This window comes from Centropristis striata, chromosome 18, assembly GCF_030273125.1.
Source record: "Centropristis striata isolate RG_2023a ecotype Rhode Island chromosome 18, C.striata_1.0, whole genome shotgun sequence".
NCBI classification, from domain to species: domain Eukaryota; kingdom Metazoa; phylum Chordata; class Actinopteri; order Perciformes; family Serranidae; genus Centropristis; species Centropristis striata.
Window position 1 is genome coordinate 21,306,299 of NC_081534.1, and position 20,074 is coordinate 21,326,372.

General features: G+C 40.0%; 1 protein-coding gene across 1 annotated transcript in view; it reads left to right on the forward strand.

Annotated features, from left to right (window-relative positions):
* The first annotated feature begins 21 nt into the window (after positions 1–21).
* mdn1 (midasin AAA ATPase 1) overlaps positions 22–20,074 on the forward strand; it is a 66,480-nt gene continuing 46,427 nt past the window's right edge. The window contains exons 1-25 of the mRNA XM_059356069.1: positions 22–296; positions 593–819; positions 2,042–2,266; positions 3,134–3,241; positions 3,384–3,576; positions 3,651–3,860; positions 5,089–5,220; positions 5,403–5,506; positions 6,375–6,489; positions 7,277–7,455; positions 9,090–9,171; positions 9,389–9,484; positions 10,120–10,232; positions 11,597–11,745; positions 11,946–12,006; positions 12,682–12,893; positions 12,987–13,090; positions 13,242–13,386; positions 13,721–13,817; positions 14,127–14,240; positions 15,098–15,245; positions 15,403–15,510; positions 17,404–17,555; positions 18,283–18,461; positions 19,262–19,470. Of these exons, the coding sequence (XP_059212052.1) occupies positions 201–296; positions 593–819; positions 2,042–2,266; positions 3,134–3,241; positions 3,384–3,576; positions 3,651–3,860; positions 5,089–5,220; positions 5,403–5,506; positions 6,375–6,489; positions 7,277–7,455; positions 9,090–9,171; positions 9,389–9,484; positions 10,120–10,232; positions 11,597–11,745; positions 11,946–12,006; positions 12,682–12,893; positions 12,987–13,090; positions 13,242–13,386; positions 13,721–13,817; positions 14,127–14,240; positions 15,098–15,245; positions 15,403–15,510; positions 17,404–17,555; positions 18,283–18,461; positions 19,262–19,470 (3,558 nt within the window). The 5' untranslated portion in view covers positions 22–200. The remainder of the gene's footprint in view (positions 297–592; positions 820–2,041; positions 2,267–3,133; positions 3,242–3,383; positions 3,577–3,650; positions 3,861–5,088; positions 5,221–5,402; positions 5,507–6,374; positions 6,490–7,276; positions 7,456–9,089; positions 9,172–9,388; positions 9,485–10,119; positions 10,233–11,596; positions 11,746–11,945; positions 12,007–12,681; positions 12,894–12,986; positions 13,091–13,241; positions 13,387–13,720; positions 13,818–14,126; positions 14,241–15,097; positions 15,246–15,402; positions 15,511–17,403; positions 17,556–18,282; positions 18,462–19,261; positions 19,471–20,074) is intronic.

The window sequence follows — 20,074 nt, forward strand, 5'->3', positions numbered from 1 at the left end:
TTGTGCCTCACTCACATGTGGACAGGATTTTAACACCAGTGACGGGAACGTGCATGTGTGTTGTGATACAACTCCAGACTGACAAGCGCGTGATGAGCCTCATAGTTTGGTTTAATAACTGTAAATCAGGATACCTGTTCATACACTGCGCGGGCTTGTTTTCGCTGTAGATAGCCCATCTGGAGGCGACAAATGATACGATGGAAAATTTGGAAATGAGCCTGTCATCACTGGGCACCATATCCAGACATGTTGACAAAAGTCACAACGAACTGAGCCAATATCTGTCAAAACAGGTAAGACATTGTATTTCCTGGCTTTTATGGAATCAAAATAATGTGTTTAGAGTGTTTTGATTTCACACTGTCTCCAAACGTGTCCTGTGTGCAGCATGCAGCAACCTCCCCTTAACATGTCAGCAGTCACTGTACAAATTACATCATTTTAGTCTATTTTGTGTCATTTAATCTATTCTGCTGCCTTGTTACATTCTAGGATCTACATATTTTGAAGAAATATTGACAAATCTGTGCCTTTAATGTCAACCAATCAGTATTTCAATTGGGACCTTTTCCATATGATCCCTCATCAGGTATGGAGCCAGCAGGACAGGCAGTGTATTCTGGAGTGTGTGGCCCAGCTGCTGTTGGAGAAGGATTATACTTTGTTGATTGCTCGACACCTGCGACCGCTGGTTTTGGACCTATTGGAGCGCAACGCAGAGAGGGTCAAAGCTGGTGGCAGGATTAACCATGACCTCCACGAGCGCCTGTGTGTTGCCCTCAGCAAACTCCTTAGCATCAGTCCTGATGCACAAGCGTAAGTGGACTCTATTCTCTTCACCTAGCCCCTGCAGATACTTTGGTTGCTGCATCAGGGCATGCAGCTGGATTTACTCAGTCGAGGGCCCTTGGGTAAAATGAGGATGTGTGGGCCTTGCAAGTGAACAAATTCAACAGATTTATGTGAACTCTGTCAGTATACTATTTATTGACATGATAAAGGTATCATAACACATCTTTAAGTATCTAGAATAAAAGTATAGTTCAACATTTGGGGGGAAAAATACAAATTCAAAACATGTACTCAATAGTTTCTAGCAATCATGTTCCTCCCCCATAAAACCACAAATTGTCATTTTTTACATTGTGTACAAGTTAAACAGAGATACCACATGTTAATGAGCTTTGGACTCTTGACAGAACCAGGCCAGCTGTTTCCCCTTGCTTCCAGTCTTTATGCCAAGCAAGGCTAGCTGAGTCCTGACTCCAGCTCTGTACAGGATACAGACCTGAGCTTGAGATCCATGTTATCGAACTTTCCGATAGAAACCACATTTCTAAAAATGTTTAACAACTCCTCTAACTGATAGGATACACCTCAATTCAGTTGATATTACACATAGAAAAAAGCTCTGGGTCCTGAGGATATTGGGTCTTGCTGCAGTTGCCCACTGTGTCCAACCTTAGCCGTGTTTCCACTACAGTCGAATACCCGGAATGAGGCCGGTCTCACTCACCAAAACGCCCCTAATTTGAATATGAGCCGTCCTGAGCGGTCATTTGACCTGACTTTTTTTGGCCCCGTCGAAGAGCTGCAACCAACATTCAAATTGGGCAAAATGAACACATCAATAGTCACTGCATGTTTACAAAGCTGGAGTAGAGGAGTTATTATCATTCTCCATAAATCTTCCAATACCCTACAACTTGAAACTTGAGGTATGAATGACTGTGGTTTAATTTCTGGAGAAAACCCCCCACAAAAAATGTGATCATATAAGCAGCAACTTTTTCAGGCCTGCATTTTCAATACTTTACTATTGCACTTTGAAAAAGGACTTGAGAGAGACCATTAAAAAAAGAATGGTGGAAGTAGATGAAAAAGAGGCTAAAATATCCTGAAGTATTGTTCTTAGTGTCGCTCAATCTCCAAAGATGCTGGATCCTTTGGCACTCAATGAAATACTGATACAGCAACCTAAGCAAGCACTCCTAAAGGCTACATTTGACCTGACTAATTCTCTACTTCTCTCCATAAGATTTGCTGCGAGGTACTTCAACAATGCCCCCCCAGTTTTTCAGAGACTCTTCTTCACCAGTGAAGAGTCATCAGCTGTTCAGTATGGACCCAGGAGGATGAAGTTACGTGACCTAATGGGTGCCACCCTACGTTTCCTCCAGAGTGATTGTGCCAAGTTTCGAATGCTCTGGGACTGGAGTCCCTGCGTATCACAGCTGCTCACCAGTGATGTCATGGTTCGAGGGTATGTAACTTTTATAGCTTCTGCTTTAGACGTACAGAGGCCTGATGGGCCATATAGAAATCCTTCACCACAGCTGGTTTGCTTACACTATACATTTATTTGTATCTGGTTGCCCTTGTTAACAAAAAGCTATATATATATATATATATATATATATATATATATATATATATATGTATATGTGAGACAATAGAACAGGTTAATTTAGGGCATGTAGGTGTTAGAATAAGGATAAACTGTCCTGCAATAGTGCACAAATTCAGCCAGGTTAATTGGAGGTGCTCCCGTTCCTACTGTTTTGTATTTCAATTGTTGATTTTTTTAGCCAGCTAATTTTACAAAGTCACTGATATTAATGAAAGTGTGTACTAGCTACTTGAAATAATACTTTTTCACTTTGGTTTGGAAGATTCCATGTTAGTTGTGTGAAGTACATCTCGTAGAAATCCGGTCAGCTTTTTAAAACTACTTGTGGTATTCAAAGTGTGTTAAGTCTCAGCGACTCAATGCATAAGCTGACATGGATGATGTGGAACATCTTGCAGTTCTTTGTGTGGGACTGTGTTTCCTTCGCTTACATGCAGATTTTCTGGCTACAGATTACCACGATGACAATGAGTAATAAATCAGTATTTATACTGCAAAGCAACTCTTCAGAAACCTACGAATGACTTCAAATGTCTTAATATTTTAACAGTTTAACAGTTTATAGTTAAGACCCTGTGATCTTATCCGATCTTGTCAATCTGTCTTGGTGTTAACATTAATCTATTACAGTGTTGATATACAATATTTTTGCTTTCTTTTGTTGATTACTTGTTTGTCCAACAAATAAAACATACTGTTTCCTCTCACTGTCTCTAACAGGTATACTGCCCATTGTTTAGCACTGGTCTCTCATATGACTGATAATCAAAAAAACATCTTTCTGAGAAAGGTGCTGTCAAGTGATGAGATCCTGCACATGAAAATTAAGTATGTACCTTTGTTTTCCCTTCCTTTATCTAATGTCATATGTAGGATATGAAGGGTACACTTTTTGTTTCAATGTATGATGAAAGATTCCTTACCTAAGTGTCATGTCAGAATCATAACTTTTTCTTTATTTCCTCTTTAGAGCTTTGGAAGAAACTCAGCAGCTGGAGGTAGAGAAAGCCCTGGTGTTAGCCAATCAGGGCTCTGTGATGTGGCGCCAGGAGAAAGCTAATAAGTATACCAGGGGCCAGGTGGTGTCAGAGGACCTGTCGCAGAATGTTGTGGCAATCTGTGGTGTTGTCCTGCCCAGGATAGTTCCTAAACACGCTGATCAGGTATGTATCCTTTGGTTTGAGGTGTCAATCTAGCTGTTGATCTTTTTGGCCCTAATGTTGATCTCAATTGACAGAGAAACCAAAAGGATCTGGTGCTGGTGGACTCAACCTGCCGTAATCTGAGAAGACTGGCCCTGGCTGTGGCTTCCCAGAAACCCGTCTTGCTTGAGGGTCCAATTGGATGCGGTAAAACTGCCCTGGTTGAGTTTATCGCTGCTGTCACAGGACATACAAAAGCTACAGAGATCCTTAAGGTCCAGCTCGGGGATCAAACTGACAGCAAGGTGAGAGTGCACGGAATCAAATTAAACTTCAAGGGGCAATGTGTCAATTTCACATATAATATTCATTTTACTTATGCTGGGCTTACACCAAAAGATTTCCACAGTCCCAGACAAAAAACGAAAGTCTTTAGTAAATCTAGGAGTTTTACTGGAGTCACGGCGCACTCCCGTCATCTCCATCGTTAAGTTTAAGGTAGTAATCTGCACTGTTTCATATCAGTCTTTTCCTAGTCTTGGGTTTGCGATGATCACAAGTCGCAGTGACGTAACACAATCAACAACCAATAGATGAGCACAGGAAAGGTCCCCGGTTCCAGAAAAATATAGTGATGTCATATATTTACGTCCACAAGCGGGATTTTTCGGGGGTGCTGTAAGGGGACCCAGTTAAAATGTATAAATAAATGTATACATAAATAAGTAATAAATAATCAATGATTAATGTATGATTAAATGAAAGCTGATAGAGCTGATATATATAATTATTCAACTAAACAAATAATTAAAGAGGACATAAATGTATTTCATTTCTAAATTTCCTTTCCTTTATCCATCCTTATATCTATTTTTACTGTAAAATAGTCAACTTTCATCTCAGAAAAACAGAAACCCTTTTTCAGCTTTGTGAGGGGGCACTTTGTGGCGTCTTCTCCTCTTCTTTTTTTTTTTTTCCAACACAAACCACTGCACACACTGGAGCAGCTGGAGCCAAAAGCTGCTTCTCCTCCATTTTGTAAGTTTTTACTAAGAGCATGATGGGAAGAAAATTGCATGAAAAAAAAAAACGCTCAAAGAATCTAGTTGTAGTCTTGTAAATAGTTACCCTGCAAGATTCACAGTCTGAGACTAGGCTGGGACTAAAAACTCTAAACACTTGTCTTTAGATGTGAGCAGGTGTGAGCTGATAGTTTTCCGGGAGTCTTTTCAAAATCCTTTCATTGTCTTCTGATGCATAGGAAACATTAGCCTGAACATGACATAGGCTCACCATTTTAAACAGCCTGCATTACAAACTGGAAATGTGAGTTAAGAAAGAAGTGATCACTTAAGAGGGTCTGATAAAAAACAGTATGAAGTGTATGGAAATTTAAGGATCCTATATTTTTTAAGCTTGGTCCATGCGAGGGACTAAAAGTTAGAGATTTTTAAAATGTGCCTTGTATATTCAAAGGCCAAATACTAAAGCAACAGTCACAGTGCCATTGTAAGTGTTTTGATTGTTTCACAGATGCTGCTAGGGATGTACCGTTGTACTGACATACCAGGGAAGTTTCTGTGGCAGCCAGGAACGCTGACACAGGCGGTATCCAAGGGCCAGTGGATTCTCTTGGAAGACATTGACCATGCACCCCTGGATGTGGTGAGTTCAATCTTACAAACTAGAATATGGCCTTTGTTTTCATTTCCATTTCCAACACAACCAGACCTTGTACCAAAACATTCTCTGAATAGATTCTGTATAAACAGCTTAATGTTTGACTAGTTTGTTGTAAATGTAACATTGCAACAGTTCACTGAAATGTGTTTCCTTTTTTTTTTTAGATATCCGTGCTTCTGCCTTTGATGGAGAATAAAAAGCTGATGATTCCAGGACGGGAAGATTGCATTGATGTTGCTCCTGGATTTCAGTTCTTTGCAACAAGAAGGTAAGAATGTCTTTGTCGATGCAGTTTTGGAACAGCAGCGTGCAGTGATATGATTTGTGTTGGTAACCCGATTATCTTTCACTTTTTGGATGTTTCTCACAGTCTGAATATGTCAAGATTGTATGTCCCCCCAAAAAAATCCTGCTCTTGACATTAGGCTATGTGCTCTCTGATCTCTTTTATTTTTAAGTTCTCAGTAATTTTGAAACACTTTAGCTTGTCCAGTGACTTGTCTGACCCTCTCTAAAAGTGTTCTAAATGGCCACAGTCAGGCTGGTTAAAAGCCTGCCATCATAGTCCTCTCCTGGCTGCAGAGTTACCAGCGATCAAACTAACTAGTCTAATTAGTGATCAAACAAATAGTCAGACTGGAGACAGTTTTCTTAATCCATCCATGTACAAAACTGTCTAGATCTTGACTTTCTTAAGTGAAAGTGCTGTGCTGCTGTGAAGTCTGGGTAAATAAAGACTTTTTGAACTGCATCCACCAGCTCCACAGCTCACTCTGTCGATGGGTGCACAAAAATTTCCCTGCCCTTTGGCGAACACAATTTTTGCCTTAGGAGACTGAAATTTGGCACATTTTAGGCACTTCAAATTCAGATGCACAGGATTTTTCGAAAGGAAACATGTTCTAAAGGACAGCGGGAGTGACCTGTAAAGCACAAAACTAACACAAAAAGATTCATGTACCATGGCCAAACTCCTTAGCCGTATTGTGGGAGACTCTTGTAGGAGGATAAGAATACAAAATGATCAACACAAAGGCACACATCTGTACTTACAAACAGTGATAGAAGGAGCCGGCTAGTCATTACATAAAGTGGGCATGATGCTTCACAAAAACAAGTATGTTTTTGTATTGCAGGATGTACTACAGTGGTGGCAGTTGGTACAAGCCACAGAACTCTCATGCAGCGCTGCTGGATAAGTACTGGACCAAGCTGCAAATAGGCAGCATGACACGGGAAGAGCTGAAGAAGGTGAGTTATGTTTACTTTAAAGCCCCTCCTTAACAAAAAATAACAAAATGTAGGCTTTGTCCATTTGTAAAGGTACAAACTGAAAATAAATGGCGCAAGACAAATTGAGGAGTAACCGTGGGGTCACACTGTCCCTAACCAAGAGTGTTTTTGCACATTCTTTCCACTCTGTAGAATGGACTGACAGACAGACAGACAGACAGACAGACAGACAGACAGACAGACAGACAGACAGTTTCAATTTCATTTGAAAGCAGTGTGACTTGCTATGTAAGATAAAATAAGATATTCCTTTATTGATCCCCATGGGAGAAATTTGAGTGTGAGAAAATGAGTAAAACAGATTAAGAAAATAAAAATGTAATAGAAGATGACTGGTAGCAGCTGATGGTGGGATGTAAACAATAACAAAGACCATGGGCCTCCATGGTAATGAGCCTAAGGTTACACTGTTTGTCTGCTCGCTCACAGCTTCTGAATTCGTAGCAGTTTTTCAGTTTCAGTTTAGAAAAGCTCGTGACATCATGCAATTTCCTGCATAGCTCCACCCAACTTAGTCCATAATATTTTTATTTATTAATTTATATTTAACAGCGACAGTATACATTGATAAACCTTACTGTAAATGTGCCAGAGTTAGCCATTGGGTAATTTTCATCTGTAATCCCTGGCCAGATGGTTTTGGTCGATACATTCTAGGAAACAGTTCCGTTTTTGTATATATTACTACAGAAATTCTAGAATGTATCTAGTGTATTGCTAGCTTATCCTCTTTCTCTGTGTGTAGGTGCTCATTAGCAGTTATCCTCGGCTAACAGTGGTGGTAGACCGTCTCCTGGATATCTACTGCCAGCTGACTGGAGAGAGACACTTGGACCTGGACACAAGCAGCCTCCCAACCCCTGATGACAGCCAGCAGTCTGAGGACAAAAGTACACCGTTGGAGGGGAGAGCCCTGTCACTGAGGTGAGTTTTGTTTCAGAGAGGGACGTACTGACACGTCAGCCTAAAGCTGATTGGTCCGCCTCTCGTGTCGGCTGCTGCGCATTACACATTAAAAAGAAAACACGACGACCAGTTTAACAAGCCTGAAAGAGCAGCATCTTTATTTTTGATGGTATTGAAAATCAAACTTTTCTAAACACCCTGATATACCATAATACTGTATAGACACAGTGCCCCTGAATTATGATTCCCAAACAGCAGCCCTCATCAGTGGGTGTAAACATAGACCGCTTTAGCCCTCTTGGCCCTACATCTGTCAGATCCCCCCAATCAAAACTACCAGGCAGCCTTTAATTAGCTTTCCACTAGCTGCTGCTGTGTTCAATAGATTATTGATTGGACTGGTCTCTGTACGATGAGCTGGAATCACAGATTCTACCAGTCAAACCAAGACATTTTCATGAGGCAACAGGTTTATAAACTCTTCCACTCTTGAGATGTTACTCATCTGCCCTGGTGCTTTGGAGAGTTTCCATCTGCTTTCAGTGAGATGTTTGTGCTGGTTAAGATTCAGCCATTAAATCAATGTGTCTGTAGTTTCCACGCTCTGCCCTTCAATAGTACATATGGTTTTCATGGATCAATGTAATTAACTTTATAGCTAGGCCTGCAATGCCCATATGTGTTGGTCGAGGTCATTAGGGGTCATGCTATTGAATAAGGTCCTCGTTCATGTGCAGTTATGTCAACTTATAATTCCACATGTTGCATCTTAAGACTTTAAGCCCATAGCAAAGCTATCGATGATTCCAGGCTATTGATTCACTTCCAGGATCATTAAATTCTCATTTTATCCTTTTCAGTGGGCATGCAGAACTTTCAACAGTCGCCAGTCATGTTCAGTTTCATTCTTCTTAATCACTGGAGACTGCCTGTAATACCTGAATAACAAGTTAATTCAGTGATTGTGATGCTGTCTCCTTTGGACCAATAAGTCTTACGCCTCTTTGATACGTAGTTCTGGTAAATTACAGGGATGACCTTTCAGCCACGGCTCGTGATTTTTTACTAAGCACACATGCACTGCATTCAGCAACATTTTCATCTTGAGCTTCTCATATATGCCAAGACAATGCTAAGAAAATAGATGGGCCAAGGGACAGTCCAGTAGAATGCGGTAATGCAACGCTTATGGATGTCAACCGCAATAAAACACAACAGAAGAAGAAGAAGAAGAATATGGGAAAACGCCTCCATTCATTTTCCAGCCAGTCTTGAAAAAATAAGCTTGTTTACAAATAAAGAAGTTGTATTGCTTGTTAGTTATCAAATCACCCCCAAAACACTTGTGTAAATACTAATCTGTAAGTTAGATGCAGATTCAAATACGTCATCAGCGTAGTCTTGTGAATATTTCACTTGCTCCATGTAAAAGCGTCTTCCATCAGACCGCTGGCATTTTCCCTGACATGTTAATGTGTCTCGAGGTGGGAAAGTGTCAGAATAGATTTCCTGAGTATCGATCCCTGCTCCCATTCACACATGACCCCATGTAGGATATGTTCCTGAACATTTCAGGGATTTATGTCTCTGTCATCCATTTTTCGTAGTAGTACCATTCATTTTCTTGATGTGTCTTTATCATGATTCCACAGGGATCTACTGAAATGGTGTGAGCGGATCAGTGTTAACTTCGATAACACCTCATCAGCCACAGCACAGAATGTCTTCCATGAGGTTAGTGGTTTGATTTTTTTAATGAAAAAGTAAGCAAATAAAAATAAAAATATCTTACCTACACAGCAGCCAGAAATGAACATTTACTTGTATTTGTTTAACTGTCTAGTCCTATTGCACTGGAATCCCTTTTAAATTCTGAAGTGAAAATGTGTTTTGATTGAGGATGTATGTTTTTTATTAACATATGGCTTTTCATGGTGCCTGTCTCTGTCAGGCTCTCGACTGCTTCACAGCCATGCTGTCTCGACCTGAAAGTCGATTGCGAATGGCAGAGATCATTGGAAGCAAGCTCAACATCTCCAAAGAGAAGGTATTTGATGAGTCTGTTTTGGCAAAAACGATACGATACTCAGGAAAATATTTGATACTTAATACCATTTTCGATACCACAAGGATGAAAACAAAGACCCCAAAATTTAACAGAAATATTTTTATGAACAAGAAAAATGCAACATGTAAAAATTAACAGAACCAAAGGTTAAATATTTATAAGAAAAAACAGTTGTGCAAAAGGAAACTGAAACTATATTATATTTTGAGGTTGTATGCTGTGCACAATATTAGGCAAGAGCATACCTTGGGTTTAGCTGCTTAATAAATTGTTGGAACCCAGGTTTCTCCACGGTGTAAATAGGAACCTGATCCATACATATGTACTCTGCCACAGCTCTGTTTATTTTCATAGCTTCTGGGGACTTGGCATCATATTTTGGTGGTATCGATACTTTTGAAAATGAGTATTGTATCCGGATACAATGTTTTAGTATCAATACTTTTTTGAGTATCGATACTTTTGACAACCCTACTATCCCTTTATTTTGATCTTATATTGAGGAAAATTTTCATACATTGTTGTGTTTGAATTGCTGTCTCCCTCCTTTGTTATGATCTATTGTATACAAAAACGTGTTATGGTTTTAATTCCTGGCTGTCGTTTGTCTCCAGGCCCAGCACTTCTGCCACATGTATCAGCCTGGCATCTCGCTGACTGAGCTGGAGGCCTCGGTGGGCAGAGTCACTCTGGGTCGGAAACAGACTGAAGCGGTGCAGCTGAGTGTGTAAGTGGGACGTCCTGCCTCCCGCCCCCTTTGACCTCTGTTTACACCATATATGCATTGGCTAGTTGCTGTGCAAACTATCACCTACTGATAGAACCAACTAGACCCTGCTTGGTAATTGAATAAACACTGAATTGATTAAACTACATTATGGTAAACAAAGCTATTGAATGGCACAGCCATCACAACATGCCCAAATATTCACATTGATTCTTTTGTAAGTGTGACTTTCTATAGTTGCATGCAAAAACTGACACAAAAGTGTCCAGTATGCCAAGTACCGGTAATATTAAAGTCCATTGATTTTTGATGTTTTGGATTTTTAAAACTTTTATTCTCTAGTTATTTCTCCAGTGAGTAACTTTTGAGTACATATAAATACACAAAATACATAATGATTCATAAACAATAAAACACACTTTTGCTCATTTTAACACACTGTTGCTACCATCCCACTTGCTCTAGTATAACCAGCAGCTTATAGTGGCTAATATAATATTTTTACATTAAAATTTTTACCATTATCCCAAAATCACTTGCCACTTTTGACTAAAGCCGGCACTATCGGTTCACCTCAAAACAACACATTTTCATAGCTTTGGTTTTATTTGTCCATTTTTTTAAGATCTCTGCATCTGACGTCTAATGTCTACCTGCACCCCAATACAACTTTGCATGAACTGCTAATAACATTTAAAAATTGCAGAGACTGACCAATAAATGTTAATATTATTTTATTGCAAATACGTTGGTAATGGCAAATTTGTCTTTCAATAATTAGCAAGAAATAGCAAGTGTTTAAGATACTTTAGAAACTGGATCTCTATTACATCTTATTAGAGCACTTAGAACATTTTTTAAATAATATATATAATATTGTCACAACTCTTAAAACCAAATGTAATTATGTAAACTATTGAGATAAGGAATCATTATTTCTCTCGATTTTTATTATTTTATATTTTTTCAAGTATTTACATTGTAAACCTTCACAGTCAGGTGTATGGATATTTAAAAAAAAAAAAAAAAGTATAATATTCTATTATAATATATATAATATTTGAATTTAACCTGTCATCTCGTAAACAGGATTATATTCATATTTAGGTACAAATTAGACACAAATTTTCAATTGATAGCATAATAGGCACTGTATATTGTCTAAACATATAGCAACTTCCAGTCCATTAAATGTGTTGACACGGGAGATAAAGTGATTTATCCTTATTGGACTTTTAAAAGTATTTCAACCTTTAAGCCTTTTGAAGTTCTTACTATTGTCTTGATTGTGTCACCAGTATCTACATGAGATGCTTGCAACTGAATGTGTGATCATTTTGTGTGTTTTTTATTGCCACGAACAGGGACAACCAGACCTTCGCTGCCACACGTCCCTCCGCTGTGCTGCTCGAACAGCTGGCAGTGTGTGTAGCCAAAGGGGAGCCTGTTCTACTGGTGGGGGAGACAGGAACTGGAAAGACTTCCACAGTACAACACCTGGCTAGAGTTACAGGTGAGCTCAGGAGGCTCAGCAGCTAGAGCAAGAGGTCCACTTCTTGTAAGGTTGGCAGTGCTCATCCTGTCCACATGCTAAAGTGTCTTTGAACCTCATATTTCTCCTGATGGATATACAGTCTAATGTGTTAAAAGAACTCCATAAATTATTTGTCACCATTGCTGATTTAAATATTTCCTGTTTTGTGTTCAATTCAGGACACAGGTTGCGAGTTGTGAACATGAACCAGCAGAGTGACACTGCTGACCTGCTCGGAGGGTGAGTGACACGCAAATGTTGTTGTTTTTTTCGTAGCCTACACATTTCATGTCTTGGCAACATCAAATACCATCTGTCATTTTGATGGATAAAAACAACCCCTCCTGCAAAAAAATCATATTGACTAAAATGACACACTGACAAACAGCCAAGAGAATTAGGGAAAGCAGCTGTGGAATTAAACAATGAATGGTTGATTACAGGGTCTCTAGGTTGTAGGTGAGTGTGTGTCACTGTAGAGTTTAGCAATTGATGAGAGCCAGGAGCAGCACTGTATGGAAGGGTACAACAACAGTGCATAAATCATCAAAGAGCTTATTTGCATTAAAACCATATCTCTTATAAATTGGTCATGCTTGCAAGCTATATTGCGCCCCTCCATTTCAACTATTCTTCTGATTAAAATTGACGAATTGATAAATATTTGTTTGATCTCAAGAATACACCTGATTTTTTGGATTCAATGTAAACATAAGAAAACTCCACTGTCTACTTAAAGTACAGTGCACGCCATGGTCTCATCTTCTTTGTCTGAAAAGCAGTCATCTTGATATTGAGCATGCCCTTCCTTCAGTATTTTCTGGATTACTGAATCTGTGTCACTGCTGGGAGATGGCAGAAGTTTTGTTTTGGAGCAAAACTCCAGTATAAACCCTTATTTCCTGTTTAATGCAGGTACAAGCCAGTAGACCACAAGCAAATCTTGCTCCCTCTGCGGGAGGCCTTTGAGGACCTTTTTTCCCAGACATACTCGAGGAAGCAAAACCTGACCTTCCTGGGTCATGTGCAGACCTGCTTCAGGGGGAAGCGCTGGCAGGATCTGCTCAAACTCATGGACCACGTCTGCAAGTCTGCTCTCACTAAGGAGCTGCAGGAGAAATCAAATGGTAGTGTACCAGAAAGTGTAAACAAGTATAACAGTTAGTATACTGGCTACTGCAGAAAAATGAAAGACTTGTATTTCTTGTGTGTTTTTGCAGTTGACTTGCTGCGGGAGCAGTGGGAGGCATTGGCTGCCAAGCTGAACCAGACCCAGCAGCAGATCCGAGCCTGTGAGGCAGCCATGGTCTTCGCCTTTGTGGAGGTAAAGCCGTTAAAAAATATATATATTTATGGTGTGACCTGATTGGCTGCATACCACATTACCATAAATCCCTGCCCTGTACTATTAACTGTTGGGTAAAGACCAGTGTACAGGGGTTTACCAGCTCTGACCTCTTTATGCTCCTCTGTAGGGAACATTAGCTCAGGCAGTAAAGAAGGGCCACTGGATCCTGCTGGATGAGATTAACCTGGCAGCAGCCGAGACTCTGGAATGTTTGAGTGGACTGCTGGAGGGCAGCGCAGGATCTCTGGTGCTGCTGGACCGTGGAGACACGGGTGAGGGCTGCTATCACATATAGGGTTGGGCAATGCACAGTTCCAGTCACATTAGCTTTTTTCCTCCATGAAGTGTGAGGGAGGGGAATTTCACCTGTTTAGACTATACTAACACTTAAAGTTATGTTTTTGATGGTTAAGGATGTGGCTGCTTTGAGTGACAGGCGCATGCTGTTACAGGTGGCGTGTTTCAGCAAGCAAGCTTCATTTAGCCTTCATCACCTCCACCAACTATACACCTCATTTTGCCCCTTTTTGAAATAGCCATTTTGCTTTATTATGTTTATTTATGTTCCTGAGATTCTCAAAAATGTTGTTGTGTTTTTGATGACAGAGCCCCTGGTCCGCCACCCAGACTTCCGGCTCTTTGCCTGCATGAACCCAGCTACTGATGTGGGGAAGAGAAACCTGCCTCTGGGCCTCAGGAACAGGTGAGAGTATGCAGAGGAGAAACAGAGTGAAAGTTCTTTAGCTTCACTTTATTTTAGTTTATAAACATTACATGCAGAGTATATTATGAACATGCAAAAGCAGTAATGAGATACCTAAACACAGCATTGTTACATTTCTCCCTTCATTAGATAAACCCCAGATAAAATGGTAAAACTGATCAAATGTAGTTATAGAGCAGTGATTGCCATAGCTGTTGCAGTTACAGTTAATCTGACAGCGATATAACAACATTTTTCTTGTGTAAACCTGCTCTGTGTGTCTGTGTGTGTTTGTGTTCCTTCCACCAGATTTACTGAGCTGTATGTGGAGGAGATGGAGAATGAGGGAGACCTGCGGATTTTGGTTTCAGACTACCTCAAGTACTTGAATCCACACAGGAATATCATCAGTGGCATCATAAGGTTAGCTTTTACATAATGTGACAGAATGAAATTATCCCTGCTTTAGATAGTGTTGAAAGTAAACAAGGATCGAAAGTCTGTGTAAGACAGTTTATAAGGAAAGCAATTTTTACAGAACATTATTATAAAAATCCACCTCAGGCCTGAGTGATCCCACCTTTGCATGTTTTAGGGGTTAAGGGTTAGTGCATTAGTCCATCCATCCAGGCACCCGTGAGGATCCTTACCAGATGCCCGAACCACCTTAGCTGACTCCTTTCAAAGCGAAGGAGCAGGGTTCTACTCCGAGCTCCCTCCAGATGTCTGAGCTCCTCACCCTATCTCTAAGGCTGAGCCCAGCCACCCTACGGAGGAAACTCATTTCAGCCGCTTGTATCCGTGATCTCATTCTTCGTCACTACCCTTAGTTCATGACCATAGGTGAGGGTTAGAACATAGATGTTTACGTGCACTGGGTGAGGTGCACTGATTTTCAAGGGTTCGCTTCATAAGGATCTTTGAATCGCTCTTAGTTTGGCCCTCCCCTGGGACCACTTTGCCTTAGGAGACCCTACCAGGAGCTGTTGCTCCCGACAACACAGCTCCCAGGGTCACTGGGGCACACAAACCTCTCCACAGTTATAACCTATTCTTGGAGAAGTTCATTACTAATACAACAATATGCACTTTTTATGTTTTCTTTAATATTCTACTATCAATTGTGTTCATGGAGACACTAAAATACTTCATAATAGCACATACCAATCCTCCTCATAACAACCTCACTTTTTCTTCACCCGTCCTACTTTGCTGTTCCTTTTTTAAGAATCTCAGAGTAGGCTCAAGCTGATTTCCTCCTTAATTGTGTTTGTGCACAGTTTTTACCTGGCAGTACGAAAGGAGGCCAACTCACATCTGGTGGATGGGACAGGCCACAGACCCCACTACAGCCTGCGCACTCTGTGCAGGGCACTGAAGTATGTCGCAGCAAACCCCTGCAACAGCGTGCAGCGCTCCCTTTATGAGGTAGGAAGCTAAACTAGAACATTGTCTTTGCAGTGTCAAAGTTTTATTTCTATACATTTGAGTGCTGAATGAGGTTTAAATAATTTTACATTTTTGGAGCTGGTTGTTTTCATCTCCATCCCCTGCGTGTATTCCAAGTTATGATTCATGGTTGCAGGGTTTCTGTCTGAGCTTCCTGACTCAGTTGGACAGAAGTTCCCACCCTCTGGTTCAGAAGTTGGTGTGCCAGCACATCCTGATGGGGAACACCAAGTGTCTCAAACAAGTAAGACTTTCTTCGAGCTAGCTCCTCCCTTTATTTATTTCATTATTTTTTTTGTGAATGTTACCATACTGGATGTATCTCAGTGACACTGGAGGGTGACAAATGCTTCATTAAGTGATGTGTCTATACTCAAGTTGGCTGAGTAGAATAGAGAGTTGAACAGCACTGGTGTTCTTTAGAGTGTAGTTACTACCGACTGATTGGGTGTTCAGTGCAAAGATCTTTCTGAGGACGCCAAGGCCGAGCCTCAATGGGGTTAGACAATAGCGAACACAATCACAATCACTCAAAAATAGAACCAGTAACAAGCAATTTCTCAAATACGTAATTTAATTTACCTCAGCTGCAGACTGATGCAGACCTTGTGTCTTTTGTTCCTTACATTAGAGATGGCCTTTGTTTCTTATTTTTCCTGTAAATCATCATTGTTTTCCGATCTGATCCTGTTTTTAATTTGCTGTTAATGCAAAAGCAACACGTTATCCATGTTTACTTGTTGTTTTGATACATTCAACATAATGTACATTTCTGCAGCACTACTTCAATCAGTATGAATGCGAAAACTCTCATGCTGGCACTGTTTTTTACATGGATTCGCCAGATGTAGACTGATGGGATAAGCCTGCTACTGGCCGCCCATTTCAGACAAAATACTCCTTCCCTTCAGCTATTTATTGTACAGGGGCACCACTGCTACACCTGGGGCTGAGACGATTGTGATTGGTTTAAAGAAATATGAACAAGCCAGTGTTTATCCTCATCAGTGCTGAAACAGCCCTTTAGAGGCTGATCTGGCTATGGGAGATTAGGCCTTCATTAGAAACTGGCTTTTATTGTTTGTGCTATTATTATGGAGTTGGCCTTTGTTTCCTTTATTGTGCTTTTTTTTTTAGAACTTACAATAAGAAAACTCTGTCAGACAGTTATGACAGTTTTTAGTGAGACACATTTCATAATATTTATATCTACTTACAATATTAGTACATGCTGTTTTGTTGTTAACATTTTTTGTGGATTTTTTTTTACAAACTATGCTGTGATTTTATATAAATTACATACACAGACAGACAGTAAGACAGATATATTGTACTGTTTGTCTGATGGTGACAGCTTGTATGCACTAAATGGAGGATGTTAGGCTTCTTTATTGATCACCTGCCGCTTTCTTCACCATTCGGGACTCACTAAACACTGTCCAGCAAGCTTACCAGACAATTTACTGCAGATTATTTTTGTTACTCACTGACAATGGAAAATACCATAGAACAGAATGTTCAAATGCTCTCTACAAAGGATTGATGGAAGAGGTCCAGTATAATATGTCTGTCCACTGTGAACTGCCTCACTTTATGTCTACCCATCTGTGTTTGAATTCCATGTCAGTTTGCTGTATATTATTGTTCCTAAATATCTGTATTCACCCACTTCATTATACTCCCCATTTATAGTCATTTGTTAGTGGATGTTGTTACTAGCTCTGAAACAAAAATAGTTTCACTGATCCACCCACAGACGAGTGTACAGAGAGTGAATAAAGCTGGAGAAATTGTGCTCCTCTGGTAAAACCCAGTGTTCATAGTAATAGAAGAACACGACACTGACTGTATACAGTGTGCCAGAGTAAATGAAGAAGTCTGAAAGGACTTAATGTTTACTCTTAACTGCAATAATAGCTCCATCATAATATGTGGTTTGATAGTATGAAATGACAATGGGAAAACTGCAAAAAGCACACAAGCATATCATTTTACTTTACTTGACTAAAGTTTTTAGGACAAACATTTTAGTTATCAAATATGCTTTTTTCCTTGATTGAATTTTAGATAAATGCTTAAACCTCTCTTTATGTACACAAGGATTGTTGTGATTGTTGTTTTGTCATGTCTCCTGCAGCCCATCCCGATGCCCTCAGGCCAGCCTTACGTTGAGGTGGAGGGCTACTGGGTGTCCCAGGGGGAGATGGAGCAGTCTCTGGACCCCAGTTACATCCTCACTGCCTCAGTCAAGCTCAACCTCCGTGACCTCTCCAGAGTGGTATCTGCAGGGTAGGAAAAACTGCCAGCCTGACCCCCTGCCAATGTTTCCCCCCAAATCAATTGGATCATCTATAAATGTCCAGACGTTCATTTTGTCAGAGCTAATTCTGGCCCGTTAGGAGAGAACATCAGGAAAAAATGTGTTTGGACTGAATTCCCCTGCAGTCAGTCATCTGTTGGACAGGAAGCAATTAGGATTAGCTTTTAGTGAACTCCGAACACTGTGTGCTAACAGCAAGCCAACACTGCATTCAGGAAACATTGGAGTTTTTCAGATAGAGCCTTACTGAAATCAAACACTGCTGCTGGGCAATAAGACCTGGTTTACAGTCAGAACTTTAGTGTGGTATACAAAATAACAACATTTAATTTAAGTGTAGATGTTTCAGATTGGCATTAGGTCAATGTTTTAATGACAAAACACCAAACTCCTGAAGATTTCATGATTGCGTTGTTAATTTGAGAGTGAATATTGACAGTGCAGATTTAAGGCATACATTATTCAATCATTATATATAATTTTCTTGTCACAAACAATAACAGTGATTTATGAAGGTGACAGATGGTTGTTGGAATGTTTATTGTCTACAGTAACTGCTGTATGACTCAGTGGTCCTTTCTCACCGCTCAATAGCCCTTTGGCTTTATTTGGTGCACTCAGGTTACAACATCACTCTACAGTGAGCTTATGCCAGTTCTGCCCTCCCATCACCCTACTAATGTTTTGGCCCCGCAGGACCCACCCTGTGCTCATCCAGGGAGAGACGTCTGTGGGGAAGACCAGCCTGATTTGCTGGCTGGCTGCAGCCACGGGGAACCAGTGTGTGAGAATCAACAACCACGAGCACACAGACATCCAGGAGTACATAGGCTGCTACTCATCAGATGACAGGGGCAAGCTGGTGTTCAAAGAGGGTATGAATGCTCATGTTAGCCTGTTTCGAGAACAAGATTCTTATTTAGTAGCACATTGTACAGTATATGAAATGTCCATCAAGGAAGATGTGATCAATAATAGTGTGTGTGTGTGTGTGTGTGTGTGTGTGTGTGTGTGTGTGTGTGTGTGTGTGTGTGTGTCTGCGTGTGTCTGCGTGTGTCTGCGTGTGTCTGCGTGTGTCTGTGTGTGTGTCTGCGTGTGTCTGTGTGTGTGTCTGTGTGTGTGTGTGTGTGTGTGTGTGTGTGTCTGTGTGTATATATACATATGTGCGTGTGTGTATATATACATATGTGTGTGTGTGTGTATATATACATATGTGTGTGTGTGTGTGTGTGTGTGTATATATACATGTGTGTGTGTGTGTGTATATATACATAAGTGTGTGTGTGTGTATATATATATATATATATATATATATATATATATATATATATACACACACACACATATATATATACATATACATATATATATATATATATATACATATATACATATACATATATGTATATGTGTGTGTGTATATATGTATATATATATAATTTTTTATTGATAGATGCAGATATATACAGATAGATTTTGATTGATAGATGCGCTAACCAGGGCTGGAGCTACAATGTCCTCAGATTTTTTTTTAAATCTAAAATGCAGCTTTTTAAAATTATTTTTAAATTTTGATTATATACTGTATTTATAAGTTCAGAAATCAGCTTGTTGGCCATTATATAGAGAAAATGTCCACCATTGAAACAGTCACTTGCTTGTCTATGTGCTCCAGGTGTTCTGATAGATGCCATGAGGAAAGGTTACTGGATCATCCTGGATGAGCTGAACCTCGCCCCCACTGACGTCCTGGAGGCTCTCAACAGGCTGCTGGACGACAACAGGGAGCTCTTTGTGGCTGAGACGCAGGAAGTAATCAAAGCACACCCTAGATTCCTGCTGTTTGCTACCCAGAATCCCCCTGGTCTCTACGGTGGAAGAAAGGTATAGTATTAATTCAGTCTGAGAGAGATTTGTCCGATGGCATGGTTACAGTGAATTTACCTTCAGATTCACTTTGGTCAAACACATAGGTTCAGATCAAGATAGCTTGATAACTACAGATCAGATTGCCCTGAAATTTGATTTGGATATTTATGGTCCCTACAGGATTTATTCTAATGTCTTGGCGACTATGTAATCTATCCTGAAGCATCACTTTTAAATAAAAATGTCCTCTTATGCACAAATAAAACATTACAATCACTGGACCAATTATTTCAAGTGAAAAAAACGTTTTAATACATAATGAAAAAATGTTTTTTCTGCCCGCTCAGTCACACCAGCATTTAAAATGTTTTTTAAATTGTCAATTCATATAGATGGATTCTGGGGGGTCAAATGTGCATAAATATTTGAATTTGAATTTGCATTCAATTTTGGCAAACTGTGACCCACAAATTTGCACTCTTGACCAATAGCAAAGAACATTGGGCCAGGTACACCTTTGATCTTGATGGAATGATGTTATTATCAAGAAAACCGTGGACCAAATTGTTTTAAAGATGAGAAACTACATACAAATCTTTCTCTTTTTGACTAAACAAAA